Below are 22,204 nucleotides of genomic sequence, written 5' to 3'. Positions count from 1 at the left end.
GAATAAGCCAGGCTGCCAGGTTGAGGGTCTACAACTGGGGATGCATGAAATCTCCATTCCTCTGGGTCAAGAGTGTTGGGATCCGAGGTAGGTGCCATTGTGGCAAGGGTGACAGGTTGCGCAGGAGTGGGTACCAGTGCTGGCATGGCCAATCTGGGGCAATCAGGATTGCCCTCTGTTTTTCTGCCCTCTTTTTGAGCAGTACCCTTGAAATGAGCGGTAGAGGGGGAAATGCATAGACCAAGAGGTTTATCCACTGGAAGGATAGAGCATCCATTTTCCAGGGCTTGCTGTGAGGTTCCCTGGTGCAGAATTTGCTGAACTGATGATTGGAGTGGGAGGCAAAGAGGTCCATCTTCGGGGGGCCTCATTTCCGGGTTACAAGAGTGAAGGCTGTGTGGTCTAGCTGCCACTTGTGTGGGTCTAGCAGGTCGCTGCTTAAGTTGTCTACCAGAGAGTTTAGGCAGCCTGGCAGGAATTGTGCTAGCAGGTGTAGCTGCATGGCTGACACCGTGTGCCAAAGGGTCATGGCGAGCCTGCAGAGAGGATAAGAGCGAGTCCCCTCCTTGGTTGTTGATATACCACATCACTGTGGTGTTGTCTGTTTTGATCAGTAGAGACCTTGGGGATAGTAGGGGTCTGAAAGCTGTCAGGGCATGCTGAACAGCTAGCATCTCTTTTTGGCTGATGTGCAAATGTATTTGATTTGCGCTCCAATGGCCCTGAAAGCACCTGCCATCCAGGTGTGCACCTCAGGCATAGTCTGATGAGTGTGTGGTGAGGATCTGCCCACCAAAGAAAATCATTCCTTAGACAAGGTATCATTTGTAGAGTTTCCAGGTCTTGAGACTATTGACACCAAAGGCTTATTAGGTACCACTGTAGTTTCCTCATATGCAGTCTGGCATGTGGAATGAGTAGAATGCAGGAGGCCATGAACCCCAGAGCTTGCAGGATTTTCCTTGCGGATAACTGGGTTCTGGTGGCTAGTTGAGAGAAGTAGCCTGTCAGGTAGGCCTGTTTTTCTGGTGTAAGGAATGCCATCTGGGATGCTTTGTCCAGGCTTGCTCCCAGGAATACAATTTTTTGTGTGGGGACTAGTTTTGATTTCTTTTCATTGATAGTATACCCCAGGGAAGTCAGTAGGTACTTTACAAAAGTCAGGTGCTGTAACAGCTTTTCCTGACTGTCTGCCTGACTCAAGCAGTCGTCTAAGTTTGGGTAAATTTGAATATTTCTTTGTCTGCAAAAAGCAATGGCAGGAGCCAGACATTTTGTGAAAACTCTGGGAGCAGTGGATAAGCCAAAGGGAAGTGCAGAGGTCCTGCCTTGAAACGTAGGGTATTTCATAGGTGGTTCATAGGTAGGTACTAAGCTATCAGCCCAAGGGCCTAAGTAAGCCTAGCCAATAAGGTTCCCTGATTACGCCACCCAAAAAAGTTAATTTCCTTGCCCCTGTTGAGCAGAGCCACAGAAGTGATCCCCGGGGTGCATTTCCTATTTCCCATCCACTCATCAAGATTTTTCTTGAGTTCTAATGAGGATAGGTTCATAGGTTAAAAATGAAAGTAGGGCTCTCAAAACTGCTTCCTGACATCTCTTTATTTGGAAATTAGTACTTTATAGGGCTGCTCAGATAATGTGTCACTGCTATACCTGTAGGTAACAGGATGGGAACAAGCAGAACAAATACAGTGCCTGTCTCTCTATCTCAACTAACAAGCCAGCTTGCCGTTTGTTTTTTGAATGTACCGAAAAAAATGTGGAAGGTGCTGAAAAAACACACTAGTAACCAAGAACAGCACCTGAAATGACAAAGATACCCAAAACGTTGGTACTAATAGTTTATTATACAACCATAATCTCAAATCCAAGGTGCTCTAAAGGTTAAGAGCTTTTATCAACATGAAGTTGACTACATCAGAACAGTTAAAAATATGCACAAACCCTACTTAAATACAATATAGCCAAACCTGGTAGGTTACAAAAATGTCAATCAAAATCATCATAACAAGAATCCCTGAATGAAAATTCTTGAAGAAAATATAAATCTGTTAAAACATTATTCGAGGTTACCTAATGTATAATAGTAGAAATAGTAAAAAGTTAAAATGTGCCAATAATATATGTACTGCATAGTAGTTTCCCAGTATAATAAACGTACTAAATGTCAATATAAATACCATTCAAAAATAAAAATGTATCTTAAAAAGTAGAAATAATACAAAAGACAATAATCAGTATCAACACTGTAAAATATATAGTGTGGTGCCCCACTAGTCAAACTTGAACTGCTTTCTCTTTTAGGGCTGGGGTGATGGAAATAAAATCATTCACACCAGGGAAGATGTTGGCTGCCAAACGCAATTGCCACATCATCTCTTTTATTCAGAATGTTTTTCCAGTCACAACCCCTAGGATTAATCTGTACTTTGTCCACAATACCAAATTTAAATCCAGTAAAATTCGGGCATACTATGCTGTGTCTAAAGACGGCAGTAGTGTCTTTTTCATTTTTTATATCATATGTGTGTTCATGTATCCTGGTTTTAAATGCCCTCTCAGTTTTGCCTATGTAAAAACCAAGGCATGTGTTGCACACAGCCAGGTACACTATTCTTTTTAGAGCAATTTCCCCTTCTAAAAATAATTTTACTGTGTGAATAATTGGGTAATGTGATAACTGTGTCTCTTATAATGAACCTACATTGACTGCAGTTACCACAATTTTTTGTCCCTACTTCCACATTTTCATCCCTGCAAACCTGTTTACCCTCCAGTATAGTTTTTAAATTTCTACTCACTTTAGTAGAAAAAGTGGGTCTATCTCCCACCCTCTTAAATACTTCGTTGTCAGCCTTAAATACACTCCATGTTTTGTCCATTATTTGTCCATTATATTTCTAATGTCTGTAAAATGGACTATGTTGTATTACACATGCCTGGGTGTGGTTACAAGTGTTGACCAAAGGGTTATTACCAGAGTCCGTAGTAGGAAGGTCCTCTGTAACTTTCTTACCCAGTATAGGTATGTATTTGACCCCCCCCATCTTTCAATAACCACATTCAGGATGTTTGTCACTACATCCTCTAAGAACATCAATTTTAAGGTACAAAAGTCCTGTTGTAAATCGGAATATGACGTCATCTTTGCTATTCTGATGGCCTGTCCTTTCACAACTCCTCTCCTCTGTTTTCTGAACGTCACAACACTAAATTTTCTCTTCACACACTGTACACCACTTGCGTGCCTTTAGATCCTTGCTGAAAAAACTGCAGCATAAATTAACCATTTTATACAAATGTTACATTTCCCAAGACATTACCTCTGTTTTTTTGGAGAAACTATGAGCATTTCAAACTTCACTATTTTAAGTTTTCATAGTTTGGCAAATCCATTTTCTGTGTTATTAATATAGTGTTTGTCAGCCCATGTATTTTTTTTTCTAGTCTCTGTTCACTGCAAGTCGGGCAAACAGCTACATAATAAATGGTTTTGCTACAGGACAACTTTCTGTGAAAACTAAACTCAACAAAAAGCAATACACTTCAGGTGGTATTTTTTTTTTATTTTTATCTACCCCGGTTAACCAGGTTAGTTCCATTAGGCCAGTGGCTTCTTTTCTGAGGAGTCCTGAGGTGTTTCTTAATGACTGGGAGATATTTGGCCATGACAGTGGACAACTTTCCTTACTCACATGTATATTACTCTCCACTCACCGAGCTAACACGGCTTTCTTTAATCATACAATTATGTTAGTGCCTTTTGCCCTCGCTCTAGGTTTTATTATGCGCTGCTGTCCAAATATTGTACACACTTCAGTGCAACAGTACAGAGAATTAAGGCTAATAAGCTGTCTCCTGTGACCAGGGTTCGAGTCCATCAGCCTCCAGTCAACTACTATGGGACTCAGAGAAAGTCACTTAACCAAACAATGCTCCAGGACAATTGGGGAAACTATGACAGGCTCCTTAATGGTCTCTGTGACTGCATACCTAGTGACTACCCATGACCTTAACAGTTCCTAGTGACTTGACCCATCTGCTTATCCTATCCTATGCGGTCACTTAAGTTCATATAATGGCATATTTAGCACAAGCCTACCAGTATTGTATCAAAAATAGGGAAAAAAAAAAGTGGCAACTGTGCCTAAATAGTCTTGTTCTACTGCTTTGCCTACACAGGTGTTTCACGAGGCAATTCTTACCAGAGCTCCTTCCAGGCAGGTGGCAAAGTTATATCCTCGGCCCATGACGAGAAGAGATCTCTGCTGGTACAACTCATGTGCAAGATCGTTAATCTTCTCATCCAGAGACAACACGTCTTTGATCAAATCTAGTGTAAAAATCAAAAAATAACATACTTTACTTCAAAAGTACATTCATTTTCTGTGCACCTGAATGATAACATAACTGCAAGCATCAGTAAAGAGAGTTTTTGGAACATGGGATATAAACAACAAGCATACATATACTCACCTTTAGATAGACATTTTACATACCTAAACTGGCCATACCCATAACTGTTTACAACACAGTGAGATTAAAGGCAGGACAAGAAGGGAGGGCAAATTTCAGAAGAAAACATGCAGGTGAGGAAAATGCAACAAATATGCTGGTGAGAAAGCTCTGCATTTAGTTGTTGCAACGTCCGGCAGTGATGTGTCACTGGATATATACGTAAACAGATTTAGGGGCTACTTTGACCCACTGAAGATAATAACGGTCACACCTAATCTACACAAAGGACATGGTCACTGCCGAGACTGTTGCCATACATGATACGAAGAAGAAGGGTCTCAATTTACAGGGGAGGGGCTCTTCTACTTGTACTTCTAATGTGCAGAGCTTTGCTCCCAACTCTGATCACTAAACATACTACCTTTAAGACTGCACCAACTCAGAGAAAAAGGGAATAACTCTTTCCCTCTCCTTTGAGGTGGCATAGCTTCAGAAGTAATATAGGCAGTTCAGGGGTGTGTCTAGGGGCAACGCTCTCAACTCAAGGGATGCAGGGTGGGGCAGTCAACTGCAAAACTTCTTTTATTAAGGTCTCTGTGTTGTAGTCAAATAGGGAAATGTGACAGTGTGGACAGTATGGGGAGATGGAACAGTGTGGAGAGTGCGGACAGTATGGGGAGATGGAACAGTGTGGAGAGTGCGGACAATATGGGGAGATGGAACAGTGTGGAGAGTGCAGACAGTATGGGGAGATGGAACAGTGTGGAGAGTGCGGACAGTATGGGGAGATGGAACAGTGTGGAGAGTGCGGACAGTATGGGGAGATGGAACAGTGTGGAGAGTGCAGACAGTATGGGGATATGGGACAGTGCAGACAGTACGAGGAGATGGGACAGTGTGGAGAGTGCGGACAGTATGGGGAGATGGGACAGTGTAGAGAGTGTGGACAGTATGGGGAGATGGGACAGTGTAGAGAGTGCGGACAGTACAAGGAGATGAACAGTGCGAACACTGCGAGGAGATGGGACAGTGTGGAGAGTGCGGGCAGTACGAGGAGATGGGCAGCATGGAGAGTATGGACAGTATGAGGAGATGGGACAGTGCCGACAGTACGAGGAGATGGGGGACAGTGCCGACAGTACGAGGAGATGGGACAGTGCCGACAGTACGAGGAGATGGGCAGTGTGGAGATGGGGAACAGTGCCAACAGTACAAGGAGATGGGACAGTGTGGAGAGTATGGACAGTACGAGGAGATGGGACAGTGTGGAGAGTATGGACAGTATGAGGAGATGGGGGACAGTGCTGACAGTACGAGGAGATGGGACAGTGTGGAGAGTATGGACAGTACGAGGAGATGGGACAGTGTGGACAGTACGAGGAGATGGGTAGTGTGGAGATTATGGACAGTATGAGGAGATGGGACAGTGCCGACAGTACGAGGAGATGGAAGTGTGGAGAGTATGGACAGTATGAGAAGATGGGACAGTGCCGGCAGTACAGAGAGATGGGGCAGTGCGGACAGTACGAGGAAGGTTGGACAGTGCGAACAGTATGAGCAGATGGGACAATGTGGACAGTGTGAGGACATGGACAGTGTGGACAGTACAGGGAGATGGGACAGTGTGGACAATACAAAGGGTGTTGGTAACGGGTCTTAAATGATATCATGCTGAGACTTTTTTTTTTTGTAAAGGAACAGTTTTCCTATACTGGTACAGTACAGAGAGAGGACACACCTCAAAAGTAAATATCACAAATCAGAATCTGGGGCTTTCATGCAGCAAAAACTGTTTAAGCGCTGGCTGTAGTGGATCACCCATGGCACCCCATTCATCCTGGGCTGGCTGTAGTGGAAGTGTCACCCACAGCACCCCATTGACCCAGGGTTGGCTGTAGTGGAAGGGTCACCCACAGTACCCCATTCATCCAGGGCTGGCTGTAGTGGAAGGGTCACCCACAGCACCCCATTGACCCAGGGCTGGCTGTACTGGAAGGGTCACCCATAGCACCCCATTGACCCAGGGCTGGCTGTACTGGAAGGGTCACCCATACAACTCATTCTTATCACAAATACTAGTATTTTTAAGTTAGCAGTGCAACTGTACAAAGTTCAGAATCACTTTTAACATCCTGAGGGCTTCTCAAAGGAAAAGCTAGAAGCAACTCTAAAACCAATTCTAGAGTTGAAAGTGTGTTTAAGAAACCGTACTTTTGACCCACCACAGCATCCTCTGGTACATTTACTCAAAACAAATACTCTTTACAAATCCTTTTCACAAGTCAACAGTAAGAAGCGGTCTGTTAAAAGCAGTCTTTCAGTTGATGAGAAGACTTTACTTAATGCCTTGGTAAATACCATTAGTATAATGAAACCCGAGAAAGAAGGGGTGCAGCTGTGATGGACACCATTGGTTATTCTAGCAGGATGTTAAACGTTTTGTATGACATGGATATAAATACATGCAAGTATCTGCAAATGAGCTAAACATTGCATGCAGAAATACTGATTCATACATGAATGACTTGCTACTTCTGGGGAGGATTAACAGCACGTTCCTGAATTTGTCTTGGACCCACAAGACTCTGACTTAGTATATCAAGGACAGCCTAAATTGTACTTTGAGACAATAGCTGTGGCACAGTGTTCCAAAGCTTTACTATTTGCAACCACTATTCATATAAAACTTTAACCATTTTTAAATGACTATCTGTACAGACTGAAGGATTCATGAGATTTCTTGGAGGGTCAAAGATAGTTAGATAACCTTCCTTAGTATTAATGTTCTTGACTTGTTTTTATCAATCCCCCGTGAAAGATTAAAAATGTTTTCAGAAGCCTTATTGTCTTGTAAGTACTTGACAGCTAATTACAGTTACTTTAACAGATTCATAGATTAGTACTAGGCTAACTTGTCTTTGTGGGACATTTTAAGCCTAGCCAATTACCCCATGTGAGAATCAAACCCTGCACCTTGTGTTTCTACGGTAAGAACCTTAACCATTACGCAAGTCTCCCACCCCAACAGCTGGTTTTGGGGACAAGCCAATAAAAGGAGTTGTGATTGGAGCAGCGTGTGCCCCATCTGTGCAAACCTACTAACATGAAGCAGGGGACTGAAATGTATTTTTAATTCATCCTACACTCCCATTTGGAGTTCGTATGTTAGATTCCTTGATGACATATATATATTACAAAGAGATTCCCTGCCAAAGCTGAGTAACTTTAGAATATATTGGTAAGACCACTTCATTTTTAAAATGTATGCATCATGTATCAAGGTACTCTGTTACCATGAGATGACAATTATGAAGGAAATTAGATTTCCAGAGCATTTATACAAAGCCTATGTTTTTAGACACTAATTTTGATAGTTAACATCACTTAGTACAGAAAAAAGTCTAATAAACGGGCAACTGATATCAGACAACGTGTTTAAAGATGAATGTGAAAAATGTATGACAATATTTACTGATGGAGAACATTCAATAGATTTTATAGATAAAATAAAAAATGAACTAATGGTACGGAGAAGGACAAAACTCTCAGCCTTGTTACAAGGGGTACAGTTAAACTGTCATCTGTGATAGAGGGTCACAATTTTAACAGTGTGATGGTTGTAAAACACAAAGTCGGGTTTTAAAAACATTATTTGTAAAAACGACATCAATTCTGAATAAGTTATTATAGCAATAACCGATGACGTGGGTGTGGTATAGTGAAAATTTACCCATGGTTGGTGTGATTTAATCACGAGGGCGAAACCCAGTGATTAAACTAAACCAACCATGGGTAAATCTTCATTATACCAAACCCAGGAGTTGGTTACTGCTACTATACAATGACATTCAAGAAAAAATTACCTTTCTTAAATAATGTCTTTGTATACTGGTGCCATGGTGTTCTTCCATGTTATTTCCCGATTCCGCTGCTTTGCTGATGTACTGTGCATGCATATGGGACTTCCGTTCCCATGTTTACGCAGTACATCACTGCTTTGGAAAGCAAGTAATGGAAATGGGAAAATCGCCAATGGAAATGGGAAATCGCTAATGGAAATGGGAAGATCGCATTTGTTTATTTTTTGGAAAATAAAATAAAGCTGTAAACTCTGGACAGTTTAGAGGTATGAGCGAGACAGGGAAAATACAAGGAAAATCAGGTATGTTTTTTTAGTTTTGCAGAAAGTACCTGATTTTTCTTGTATTTTTTTCTGCTCTCCAAGTACCTCTCCACCTCTTATTTTTTTTAGTAAGATTTTGCACTATAAACCTTGGCTCTAGACGACTCTGTCACTGTTGTGGGGACACACCCCAGTCCCATGTGCAAAAATGGGAAAAGGGTTGAAGATGGATGGAGTTGCATTTTCTGAAGGAAAGAAAGTCTGAAACTGAAATGCATGTCACTATTTAGTGACTTCGTTCCTCATTGACTTGTCAAACAAAACACAAATTTTATGAGGAACAAAATCACTAAATGACATGCATTCCAGTTTGAGACTTTCCTTCAGGCTAATGCAGGTCTACACATGCCAAGAGATATAAAGGTAAGGCCGCTCAATGATACTTTAGTGTCTGGACTTTTACTGTTGGTATATTCTCGATTTACAATGGGCACTCTGGTTGGGCTGACCAATTAATGTGTTCGTTTTTGAATGTTAATGGACAGTCATTGTATAATAGGCAATGGGCCTAGTTTTAGTAACTAAAAAGAAAGAATTTAAAGAACAAGTTTGAAAATGTTAATAAAAAGAGGGTAAATATATTCCAGTTCTAGTAAAGGCACAAGAAAGTGTGGGCATTGCCTGTCATCAGAGCAAACTTATCTTAGGAGTACGGTAGTGAAAAATCCTACGAAGTGATCTTTGCATACGGATGTAATTGTGCATGCAGGGGCTTGGTTTATATTGTCATCTTTAACTTCTGGAAATCATACAGTAGAGGAAGATGGACAGAACGTCGAGTAAGAGGATTTATAAACATTAGTAGGACTAATGGAAAAAAATGCACTATTAAGATGAACACTGACTTGCAATGATTATGGTAACTTCTGGTTCACAGTGCTGGAAGAGGTCTGTAAACACGTAAGAGGTGGTCAGTGGGAAACTGAAGTAGTACGTAAGGAATTAATGTGGTAGCCAGGGGTAAATAACACTCCCAGGGCTCAATGACAACAGTCTTCTGACATTGTGAGTAGCTAACATTAAATAGCTCCAAAACTGTATACATTAAAGTTCATATGATTATATTTTAAAACATTATCTACGTTTAGGATTTTATTTTTTAATATTTTTGTAATTCATTTTTTAGTTTTTTTTTTTTTTTTTTTTAATGGATCAGTTTTTTTTCTAAAATGGTTTTACACATTATTGGCTTTTGATATGAATTGCTTCATATGGAATATTTTTAGACAGGTCATTCTAGACAATTAAATACATTGAAATTAACCATTTTATATGGACTTGTAAACAACTGGAGATCTTTCACATCTAGTAAAATATGAGGTCATTATGAAGAAGTTATATGTGCTGCACTGAAAGGACAAAGCACTTAACTTTACAATAAATTTAGTGGTTTGAACAAGTTCTGCCAGATTGTAATCATGGACTGGATATATTTTGTTTGCAGGATCTGACATTGGTTCTCTGTATTTGTTGCCTGTCCCTAGCTGTCTTGTTTGTTTTGCAGTTCAAATTACATCTATGTTGTCAATTTTCATTCTATCCTCAACTGATGGGTTCAGATCCAATTCCTCGGATCCAACTCTGCTGTTGCTAAAGCTCGTGGCAACCAAGAATTCTCGAGCTTCTCTCTTACCTACAATGCACAAACCCTAAGTTACCTCAGATCTTGTTTGCTGCTTTCATTGAAAGACATGGTTTTCCTTAACTCTCGAGCGCTTGTCAGACAAGTTTATTATTGCATAATTTCTAGTCTAATTTCTCTTGGATTCTGTAAGTTTTGTATTCCCCTTACCTATCTTACAATTAGTATCTTCTAAACTCATATCTTTAGTAGTACTTTCCCCTTTTTTGACTTTAGTAACGAGCGTACCTCTTCGATATGGTCGCTAGCATTTCTCCGTTGTACACTTGGTGTAGCTTATTTCTCTACCATTGATGCAATGCAGCTGTGTAGACCAGTGGCACCTCTGGTAAGGGTGTGTGCCCATTGATGCCATGGTTATGGCAAGCGGCCACTAAAAAGGAACTTTCAGAGGACAGTTCTACTGTTCATCCCCCTAGCAGGGAGTTGAGGGCAATGGACAGGTTTAGGAAGTGTGTCTATGCATCACTGACCTTTGCATTAAAGTCGTTGAATTACTTGGCACATTTTACAGTATTACAGAGGGATCTGACTAAGGAACTGTCAAATACCTTGTCGGGATCCGTTTCTGCTGAGGTCCAGTCATCCATGACTTCTCAGTTGGCTATCCTGCAATCTATTTCCAATTCTTCCAAGAGGCTCACTTCACATGTAGCTGAAGGAACCTAAACAGCAGCGGGTTCAGGCATTGCCATCAGGAGACATGCCTGGATGTGCTTATACGATTTTGCAGAGCCCTTTAAGTTGTTATTCATCAGTGCTCCTTCTGATGGCACTTCTTTGTTTGGTGAAGGACACATTATCCAGGAAAGACCCTATATACCATGGGTGCACACTTCTGACCACTCAAAGATCCTTTTCTATGAATCAACAAGGTGATAGGAAGATGTGGTTCAAGAAATCCCAGGGTGCTTTCCAAGACACATTTTATTTTATTTATTTTTATTTTATTTTACATTTGTTGACCGGGCTAGTCCAGCTGGATATATGTCCATTTTCAGTGGAGGCCCGGGGAGAAAAGCTCCACAAATTACAACAACATAAAAGGTCAAGACAAAGACAATAACAGTATAATTTGGTACATAAGTTTTAACAATTATAGTACAAGCCTAAGATTATATATTTTATATTTCAGTAGGAAAAAGGAAAAATTTATCTAAGAATAGATGAATAAGACTAATACATTTGTATTAGAAATTGTGTAGTACAAATCTTTATAACATATTACAAAATTAGATACACCTAGTAATTTATGATAAGAGATACTAAGGTCTCACAAAAACCTAAGAAAGAAAAACACTAGAGATCAATAGATAGAGTATAGAAGAACAGCAAACAAGGATGGATTTCTAGTGTTATTTAACACATAGGTTGTGATACTATATGAAGGTGTTTGATCATTCCACAGTATATACTTATTTACATGAGAAAAAAATCCTAAGAAAGGTTAAGCTCACTAAAAAATAGTGAGACAACACAAGATCATGATAGGCTAGGAATTGTGGGAGTCTAGTTAATAGTTAGGTACCTGGTCTGGGTTAACACAGGGGGCATAGCCAGTGTGATTTGAGGTAGGGTTTAAGCTTGCTTTTAAATAAGCTGACAGAGGATATTGAGGTTAGCTGGCTTGGAAGGATGTTCCAGGCTTTACCTACTGTATTGGAGAACAAGGTGTCACCAGCTAAGTTGTTGGATTTTGATATTTGTACAAGTAGGTTATTAGCGGAGTGTAAAGGTCTTGAGGTTATTATAGGGGATGACTAGGGATGTAAGTATGGGTGTTTTTTGAGGTAAATACAGGATCTTATGGGCTACTATTAATTGATTGAAAAGTATTAAATTTGGCAGCTCTAACCATCCTAACTGATTCAGATTGATACAGTGAGGAGTTCTATAGGAGGACCCAACTGCAAATCTGGCAATATTGTTGTAGGAGGATGTAAGTTTACTCAGACTACTTCTACATATTTTGGTATAGATAGGGGAGGCATAGAGTAAGGTAGAGATGAGGTGGGTACGAGCAATAGTAACCCCGGCTGGAGGTGTAAGAAAGGGTTTTATTCTATAGAGGGAACCTAGTTTCTTGTTTACTATTTTTATGGTGTTATTAATGTGAGGTTCAAAGGACAAGTTGTTATCTATTAGTACCCCGAGTAGTTTGGTGGTTGGTTCAGGAGATATTATAGTTCCATCATTTGAAGTAATAGTAAAGTTAAGTGGGGAGGTTCTGCGGATGGGGGGTAAATAGTAGCATTTTTGTTTTTTTGGGGTTAAGGATAAGACGTCTTTGTAGGAGCCAGTTTTCAACTGTACTAAAGGTCATTTGGGTTAGTGACTGAAGTTCTGATCGAGAAGCAGCAGCGCATATGAGTGTGGAGTCATCAGCGTATTGGATACAGTCAGCTTGAGGAATTACAGAATGAAGGTCATTTGTAAAGATGGAGAAGAGTAATGGGCCTAATATAGATCCTTGCGGGACCCCTAGAGTGACTGGGACGTGGGAAGATAAAGTATTTTCCCATAGTACAGCCTGTTATGTAGGTATGATTAGAACCACTGTATAGTATGGTTGTCCAATGACAGGTTTTTGAGTGTGTCTATAAGGAGGTGGTGATTCACCATGTCAAATGCTTTGGACAGGTCAATAAAAACAGCTGAGGATAGAGTATCAATATTACGATTGCTGTTAATATGGTTAGTGAAGGATAAGAGAGCAGAGGTGGTGCTATGAAATGGTCTAAAGCCATGTTGACAGGGTGCTAATAAATTGTGATCGAGTAGGTAGGTTAACAGTTGTATGTGTATACATTTCTCCATTATTTTTGCCAAAGGAGATAGAATAGCTATGGGCCTATAATTGGACAACTCTTTGGAGTTACCGCCCTTATGCAGGGGAATTATGTGAGAGACTTTCCAGATTAGGGGAATAGATCCTTCAGAAATAGTTCTGTTAATGAGGATGGATATGGGGTAGGCTATGACTTTAGCAGCTTTTTGCAGGTATTCTGCAGGTAATTTATCAGCAGAGAGAGTAGTGGGTTTAAGTTTCTGTATGAGGGTTTAAGTTTCTGTATGAGGTTACAGATAAGTGAAGTGGGCACTGGCTGAAAATGAAATTGATGAGAATTATTGGTAAAGGTTGTGGCAGAGCCTAGGATGCTAGGGGATAGCTGGTTGGCTAGGGATTGTATGGTTTCAGTGAAAAAAAGTATTAAATGAGTCAGCTATTTGGATGGGATTGTTGTGATCAGAGCCAGAGGGAGAGGGAGTACTTGAGCATCCAGGGTGTAGGAGGTTATTGATACCCTGCCAGAAATTTTTGGGATTATTTTGGTTGGTTTGTTGTAGTTGGTAGTAGTAGATTATTTTGGTTGGTTTGTTGTAGTTGGTAGTAGTAGATTATTTTGGTTGGTTGTAGTTGGTAGTAGTAGATTATTTTGGTTGGTTTGTTGTAGTTGGTAGTAGTAGATTATTTTGGTTGGTTGGTTGTAGTTGGTAGTAGTAGATTATTTTGGTTGGTTTGTTGTAGTTGGTAGTAGTAGATTATTTTGGTTGGTTTGTTGTAGTTGGTAGTAGTAGATTATTTTGGTTGGTTTGTTGTAGTTGGTAGTAGTAGATTATTTTGGTGGGTTTGTTGTAGTTGGTAGTAGTAGATTATTTTGGTTGGTTGTAGTTGGTAGTAGTAGATTATTTTGGTTGGTTTGTTGTAGTTGGTAGTAGTAGATTATTTTGGTTGGTTGTAGTTGGTAGTAGTAGATTATTTTGGTTGGTTTGTTGTAGTTGGTAGTAGTAGATTATTTTAGTTGGTTTGTTGTAGTTGGTAGTAGTAGATTATTTTGGTTGGTTTGTTGTAGTTGGTAGTAGTAGATTATTTTGGTTGGTTGGTTGTAGTTGGTAGTAGTAGATTATTTTAGTTGGTTTGTTGTAGTTGGTAGTAGTAGATTATTTTGGTTGGTTTGTTGTACTTGGTAGTAGTAGATTATTTTGGTTGGTTGGTTGTAGTTGGTAGTAGTAGATTATTTTGGTTGGTTGGTTGTAGTTGGTAGTAGTAGATTATTTTGGTGGGTTTGTTGTAGTTGGTAGTAGTAGATTATTTTGGTTGGTTGGTTGTAGTTGGTAGTAGTAGATTATTTTGGTGGGTTTGTTGTAGTTGGTAGTAGTAGATTATTTTGGTTGGTTTGTTGTAGTTGGTAGTAGTAGATTATTTTGGTGGGTTTGTTGTAGTTGGTAGTAGTAGATTATTTTGGTTGGTTTGTTGTAGTTGGTAGTAGTAGATTATTTTGGTGGGTTTGTTGTAGTTGGTAGTAGTAGATTATTTTGGTTGGTTGGTTGTAGTTGGTAGTAGTAGATTATTTTGGTTGGTTTGTTGTAGTTGGTAGTAGTAGATTATTTTGGTTGGCTTGTTGTAGTTGGTAGTAGTAGTTTCTTTTATCGGCTAATATGGCTTTTTTTGTTTCATTTCTTAGCTGTCTGAATTGCAGGTGGTCTGAGGAGCTTTTTGTTGAGCGCCATTTGGCCCATTGTTTATTTCTTTGGAGGATTTTTTGTTTGGTCATTTTGGTGAGCCATGGTGCCGGTTTGGTTCTAATTCTAACTTTGCGTAATGGGGCATGGCGGTCTAAAATGGTTAGAAATTTAGAGTTAAAGTATTTCACGGCATTATCTATTGGGAGGTATTTTAGGGGTGACCAGTCACAGGTGACTAGTTCAGCTTGAAAGTGAGCAGGGTTAAAATTTTTGGTAGTGCAAATAGTTCTACAGATGGCAGAGTTTAGGATGGCAGTTTTTGTTCTAATTAAATAGGTAAGCAAGTGATCACTTATGTCCTCAGGGAGGGTGCCTGTTTTATAGTTTAGTTGGGGGGGGGGGGTATTAGTGAGTATCCAGTCAAGGGTACTAGTTTTGTTGTTAGTTTTATTGGTGCGGGTTGGGGATGTTATAGTTTGGGTAAAACCATATAAGTTGACATGAGTAGAAGGCTGCTCAGATATACAGGAGTTCCAGTTAATGTTAAAATCTCCAAGTATAATGGTTTCTTGGGGGTAGTTACTTGAGCGCCAGCTGAGGATAGCCTCTAATGTGTTGATGTTATTGCCTGGGGGAAGATAGACACATAATAGATTCATAGATTCATAGATTAGTACTAGGCTAACTGCCCTTGCGAGCCATTTTAAGCCTAGACAATTATCCCCTGTGAGATTCAAACCCTGTACCGTTATGTTTGTAAGGCAAACACCTTAACCATTACGCCATCCTCCCAACCCAATATATGGCTTTGCTTTTGTTAAGCTGAACCTTGGTTAGAAGAATTTCTGCATTGTTGCAAAGTGGAGGTTTGGAGTCTAACAAGGTAACTTGCAATCCATTTTTATAAAGTATGGCTACGCCTCCTCTTTTTTAGTGTTACGGTCACGTCTTATGATATTATAGCCAGGGGGTAGAACTGCACTGTCTTGTATTGATGGATTAAGCCATGTTTCAGACAGACAGAGGATGTCAAAGGAATAAACATCAATAAGGGCATGCAGGTGAGCTATTTTGTTATTGATGCTACGAGAATGGACATGGAGAAACTCCCTCAGAGGCAGAAATGGGAACTGCAATTGGCGACATCACCCCCACAGCAGAGAGGGCCTGCAAAACTAGGGGTCCAGGGATTCTCTGTGAAAGACCCTACCAGCGCTCATGAATGGAGACCTAAATGCCCATTTCTTGAGGCAATCAGGGGTCATTTATCTTTGCACCAGAGAGCCTGGCTAAACATAACAAAAGATACTTGGGTGCAGAGGATTATTTCCGGAGGTTATACACTACCCTTTTTCCTTCCACCACCAATCTCAAGAAAAATCCCCAATGTTCCACGCAATCAGAGGGAACAAGCAGCAACTCAAATACAAACGCTGCTAGGAAAAAAAAAAATAATCCAAAAGGTTCCACCAGGCCAGACAGAATCCAGAACATACACAAGGTTCTTTTTAGTGCCAAAGAAAACAGGGTACTGGAGACTAATTTTGGATCTCAGCAACTTAAACAAGTCAGTTTGACGCACTAAGTTTCGGATGGTCAGGGTTCAGTCCATTCTCCCTTTTCTAAGCAAAGACTACTGGATGTGCTCGATGGACCTACAAGATGCGTACTATCATATAAAGATGAACAGATGAGCCAGAAGCCACTTGCGCTTCCAGGTGGGAGCTAGTCATACCAGTTCAGAGTTCTGTCCTTAGGCCTCACCACAGCCCCCAGGCTGTTCACCAAATGTATGACAGTAGTAGCAGCTCACTTGACACTGCAAGAATTCCGGGCGTTTCCATATCTAGAGGACTGACTCATTACCACCCCTATTAGGCATTAATTAAGAAGGACAAAATATCATGTTCTCTAGACGTGTTGATAACCATAAACTACAAGTCTCAACTGGAACCAACACAGGAGTTGGAATTCACAGCAGCACTGTTTCACACAAAGTTAATGATAGCTCCACTGCCTTCCTCAAGAGTTAGAACTATAAGAGCACAGGTCAGAAACATAATTTGCAGTACCAAGATTTCAGCCCACTTGGTCTTTTAAGCTCTAGGATCAGTGTCAGTGGCAGTAACACTAGTAACTTTAGACTGATTTTACATGACGATTCTACAGTAGATGCTAGCAACACAATGGTCAATATTTTATCAACCCATGTGAACTCTGATGCGAATCACTCACAGATGCAAGAGAGATTTCAAGTGGTGGATTCAATCAGATCAGTTTCTATAAAGGCCATCCATTTGTTTCCCCCTCAGCTGAAGGCCATAGTGACCATGAACGCTTCCCAGTTGGGGTGTGTGTGTGGGGGGGCATTTTGTGGGGAAAACAGTCCAAGGCACTTTGTCCCAAAAGAGGCCGATTTGCATATCAATATCCTAGAGATGACAACAGTGCTCTTAGCGTAGCAAGCTCTTCAGACTGCTGCCCCTTCTGGGACGACTGCCGTTCAAACAGATATGTCAGTAGTTTGGTACATCAACAAACAAGGAGGGACCAGATCTTACCCCTTGTGTTGAGAAGTGCTCACAGTGGGTGATCTCATCCAACCACTTTCTCAAAGCAATACACATTCCAGGCAAGTCCAATGTGACAGACAAGCTGAACAGGTGTATTCTTCTACCTCAGGAGTGGTCTTTCAACAAGAATGTGACAGATATTTTCTATCAGTGGGGACAACCTTCCTGTGGTCTTTTCACTTCTCCCCTAAACAACAAATGCAACAGCTTCTTTGCCCCAATTCCCCCACAGGGGGAATCGCCGAGGGACGCTCTCTACTGCACAACTGGCCCCCGGTCTACTTTATGCCTATCTACTAATCCCGCTAATTCCAAAATTCCTAAAGAAAGCTGCCATGTTGAAGAGCAAAGTCATCCTCATTGCACCCTACTGGCCTCGACAGATTTGGTTCCCCTTCCTTAGGCCTCACTTACTTCACCAACTTTGGATTCTGGATCCAATAACATCCCATCTCAACCGACAAGCATGATCCATTCAGACATATCAAACCTCAGGCTGATGGCCTGGCTTCTCCAATTCCGTTAATAGCTAGACTTATGCTCTCTTCACCTGTCTGTCATACACGTCTAACTTCCCATAAACCTTCAACATGTAAACTCTACTTCATTAAATGGAAAGGATTTGTGTGCTGGACAGATCATAATCATGTTGAACCTTTTTTTCAGCTCCTGTACATAACATTCTTGAATTGTTGGCCTTACCTTTTTAAGGAAGGAGCCATTTCTTCAACCGCTAAAGTTCAGTTAGCAGAGATATGAAACTTTCACATTGGAATTGAAGGTACCTCAGTGGCCTCATAAGTTGTGCAGAACTTTTATACCAGGCACTCTACTTTAAGACCCCCTTTTAAAGACCCTACTCCCATGTGGGACCTCAATCTGGTACTGCAGGCACTTGTACATTCCTCCTTTGAAATAGCAGTTAAATCTGACCTTAAATATCTTTCTTGGAAAATGTCTTTTCTAATAGCAGTTACATCTGCTAGACGAATTTCAGAAATTGAAGGATTGTCTTCAAAACCTCCACACTTGATTTTTCACAAGGATAGAATGACATTATGAACCACTGCATCCTTTCCTCCCAAAGTGGTGTCAGAATCCACTATCAATCAGTCCATTCATTTGGCAGTTTTCTTCCCCAAATACACTAACAAAGGTGAATGCATGTTACATTTACTGGATGTTCACAGACAGTTAAGTGTTTACCTGCGTAAAACAAAAGGAAAGAAAAACAGACCAGTTGTATGTTATCTTTGCGGATTGAAAATTGGGAAAACCAGTAGCCAAAGTAACCTTAGCCACAGCTAATGTATTGTACATCATTTACTTATAAAAAAATTGAGTGTTACATTACTACAAGCAGTATGACCTTACTCAAGTAGATTCATGGCAGCGTCTTCGGTTTTCCTTTACAGGACGTTCATGGATGGCATCTTGCAGCAGTAACCCAGGCTACTCCCCATCCTTTTATTACTCATTACAAATGGGATCCGGTCTTCAGAGGTAGAGCATCTTTTGGTAACTGTGCTCAGGAACATCCTTTCTTAGAGTCCACCCAGGAATTTAGGTAGCTGGGAACTTTAGTCCCAGGAGTTTCAGGATAAAATGAAAATTGACAACATCAGATAGACAAGTTATTGTACTTACCATAACGCTCCATCTGTGTTGCCCATTTTCATTCTTCCTCAACTCCCCACCCACCAACCCCCAACCTTTGCAAACTTCTGGAAGAATGAGTCTTTAGGGGACATCAGTGTACTTTATACTGAGCTCCAGATATAGTCTTATGTACTGACTGCATGCAACTTTTCACCTCCTTTACCTATGCATAGTTAATATTTCCCTTCTGGCAAAAATCAGCAAATAAGATCTGAGGTACCTTAGGGTTGGTGCACTATGGGTAATGATGCACTATGGGCAAGGTAGATGCTCAAGAGGTCTTGGTTGCCACAAGCTTTAGCAATGGCAGAGTCAGATCTGAGGGATCATATCCAAACCCATCAACTGAGGAAAAATGAAAATGGACAACACAGATGGGATGTTACGGTAAGTACAGAACTTTCTTTTTTCAAAATTAAGCACTTTTTATTCCCTTTTTTATTTGACCATTCCACAATATGCAGACATGTCAGCATTTTTTAATTGTAAAGCATGTCGACATATTCTTAATCAGAGCCGTGGCAGATTTGTTCTGTACCTTCAGCAGCATTTAGATATCCAGGCCACAGTTTCCATATGCCTGCCTTACAACCTATCGAATTCTGCTGGCAGATTAGCAAATAAAATCAATAAAACATGAATACACAAATCTTGCTGCATTTTAGGAGCCCCAGCATAATTTTAATGCGTCTTGAAAATTTAGAGTGTTTTCTCTGCTCTAAATGTCATGATGTCATAACCCCAGATTCTGGAATAGACTGCCCATACATGTCAAGCAGAGCGCCTCCTTGGCCCTCTTCAAAAGGAACTTTAACGATTGGATGGGAGAAAGGAAATTCACCCCGGGGATCATGTCAGTCGCCCTGCTAGACAGGGGTCCAAGGAAGTCAATAGTGTGGGAAGAAATAGTCAGGGAATTGTTATGGCTAGGCTTGTGTAGGCCCTTGGGCAAATAGCCTATGATGCAAGAAACAGCAATGTTGCATAATTCTGAACTTCAGCCCTGCAAATTCTTAGTTTTTCCCCCTTGGATTATGTGACATATATCCTTGTGTTACAGGAAGTTAGTTTAATCTCTGCTCATTTTGTCTAACAATCTTGAAAGTCAAGTCAGTGTTGACAGATTTCTCAGTAATATTACGATTTTTTTTCACTACTGGACTTTCTGATTCATAGTGTAGCGGTTATAATTTTAATAAGGATACCATATGTATTGTTAGAGATCTTTAATGGATCAGTGGATTTTTACTAACATTTTCACCTTTCTCCGGTGGACAGTGGCCACATAAAGGAATGCCTTTTCCACAGTCAAGGGCTGAACTCAGCATTCAGAAAATAAAGGAACATGGTAACAATCATTAAATTCCTTTATGCACAAGTAACAGTCTAAAAAAAAAACTGCTTGGTCAAAATTGTGATGGGCATGTGTGAGATGGGTTTAACATAACTTTTTCTAACACAAAATTCAAGGAAAAACACTATACATCACTGGACAGACATGGGAGAAAGGGTGCTGCACTCCACAATTATAAATGTACAGTGGGGTTGAAGTTCATTACTTGATATAAATGTAGCATCTGCAGATGTAACTTGCAAAAGTAAATTATGATGATGGTTTTAGCAGACTACTTTATTTCATTATAAAAATACTGCTACTTTCAAAAGGATTCAAGAGCTGACGTAATATACTTCTACAGCTGGGATAACATTACTATAAACCTCTCCCTAACAATGCATGCAAGTAGTACAACATACCAGGCAAAGACTGCAAGCCACTGATAATCTTCTGCCTTCTTTCCTGCAAGGAAATGCGATCCTCCGACATCATCAGGCCAAACATTACGAGTGAAACAAACTGACTTGTGTATGCCTGTGTTGGCAAAGACAAGATAAGGTCAACATGATTTGGTGCAGTGGGTCTTTTTCAATATTGCTATACAGTTTGACAGATGAAGAGAATGCAATTACCTTTGTGCTTGCCACCCCAATTTCTGGACCTGCATTGATGTGCACCCCACAGTCAGTTTCTCTGGAGATTGAGCTTCCCACTGTGTTTGTGATACCAACTGTAAGCGCACCCCGATCCTTGCAGTATCTTAGAGCCATAAGAGTATCTGCAGTTTCCCCTAGAATTACCAAGAATATATTTATTTATTTTATTTTACATTTGTTAACCAGGAGTGTCTGCCTGAGCCAAAAGGCCCTTTTTCAGCGGAGGCCCGGGGAGAAAAGCTCCACATAGAAAAATTTACAGATACATTTAGATATTTAGACATGATCAGTATACACAAAAATTACAATAGACATGTTTTTACAGTGGTATGCAGCACATCAACAGTTACAGTGGAGAGAACAAACAAGAAAATATTAATTTAAAAATAAAATGGTAATCAACAGACTTGTGGTGTCCAGCTGAAATTTGGGACAGAAGTAGAATACATACGTAGTACACAGGTACAGTACTGTACATTAGCCAGTGTTTGTGAGTAAGAGTGAAACTGTTATCAAGTACTCTAGGTTTAATATGTGTACCTTATCCACTTTCACTAGCCTGGGGAGCAATCATGGCACTGCCAACTTTGCTTGAGATGCTGCCTGATGAGGTCTTTAAAGGAGGCTTTGGATGATGTGTTTTGAATGCTAGTGGGGACAGAGTTCCATTTTTTAGCCACTGAACTACTATATAGTGCATCTCCAAAGCTATTGTAGCTGTTGGTGACTTCTAGTAGCAGTTTGCTTGATGATCAGAGGCCTTTTGGCTGAGTGATGTTGTACTAGGTTTTTGAGGACAGGACACTTATTGGGGAGGTAATAGATAGAATGACAGAGGCAGAGTTGATTGTAGGTTAGGAGGTTTGGCAGTTCAAGCCAGTGGAGCTGTCTCAAAGCAGTACAGTGATGAGTTCTATAAGATCAATTTGCAGCAAAGCGAGCAATTCTGTTATAGCAGGCTTCCATTTTGCTTAGTTCAGTTTTGTTGAGATTAGTCAGAATGGGAGATGCATAGAGTAGGGTGGATAGAAGTTGGGAGCGAGCAATGGCTGATCTTGTGTTGTTGGTAAGAAATGGTTTGATACGCTAGAGTGATCCCAGTTTAGCACATACTTTTATATAGTGAAGCTGAGATGACTATCAAATTTTAGGTGACAGATTATGTTGTACCTCCAGTTATCTGACCCCATATAATGTGGATACTCTACAAAAGGGCCTTACAGAAAC

General features: G+C 40.4%; 1 protein-coding gene across 1 annotated transcript in view; it reads right to left on the bottom strand.

Annotated features, from left to right (window-relative positions):
• The window catches only part of GFPT2 (glutamine-fructose-6-phosphate transaminase 2), a 250,752-nt gene that overhangs the window by 61,888 nt on the left and 166,660 nt on the right, over positions 1 to 22,204 (bottom strand). Inside the window, exons 14-16 of the mRNA XM_044068937.1 lie at positions 20,954 to 21,111; positions 20,741 to 20,855; positions 4,209 to 4,336 (exon numbers count right to left, since the gene is read on the bottom strand). Of these exons, the coding sequence (XP_043924872.1) occupies positions 4,209 to 4,336; positions 20,741 to 20,855; positions 20,954 to 21,111 (401 nt within the window). The remainder of the gene's footprint in view (positions 1 to 4,208; positions 4,337 to 20,740; positions 20,856 to 20,953; positions 21,112 to 22,204) is intronic.

Source organism: Protopterus annectens, chromosome 4.part0, assembly GCF_019279795.1.
Source record: "Protopterus annectens isolate FY-2018-M chromosome 4.part0, PAN1.0, whole genome shotgun sequence".
In the NCBI taxonomy this organism is placed as follows: Eukaryota; Metazoa; Chordata; order Ceratodontiformes; family Protopteridae; genus Protopterus; species Protopterus annectens.
This window is presented reverse-complemented; position numbering and strand designations above follow the sequence as displayed.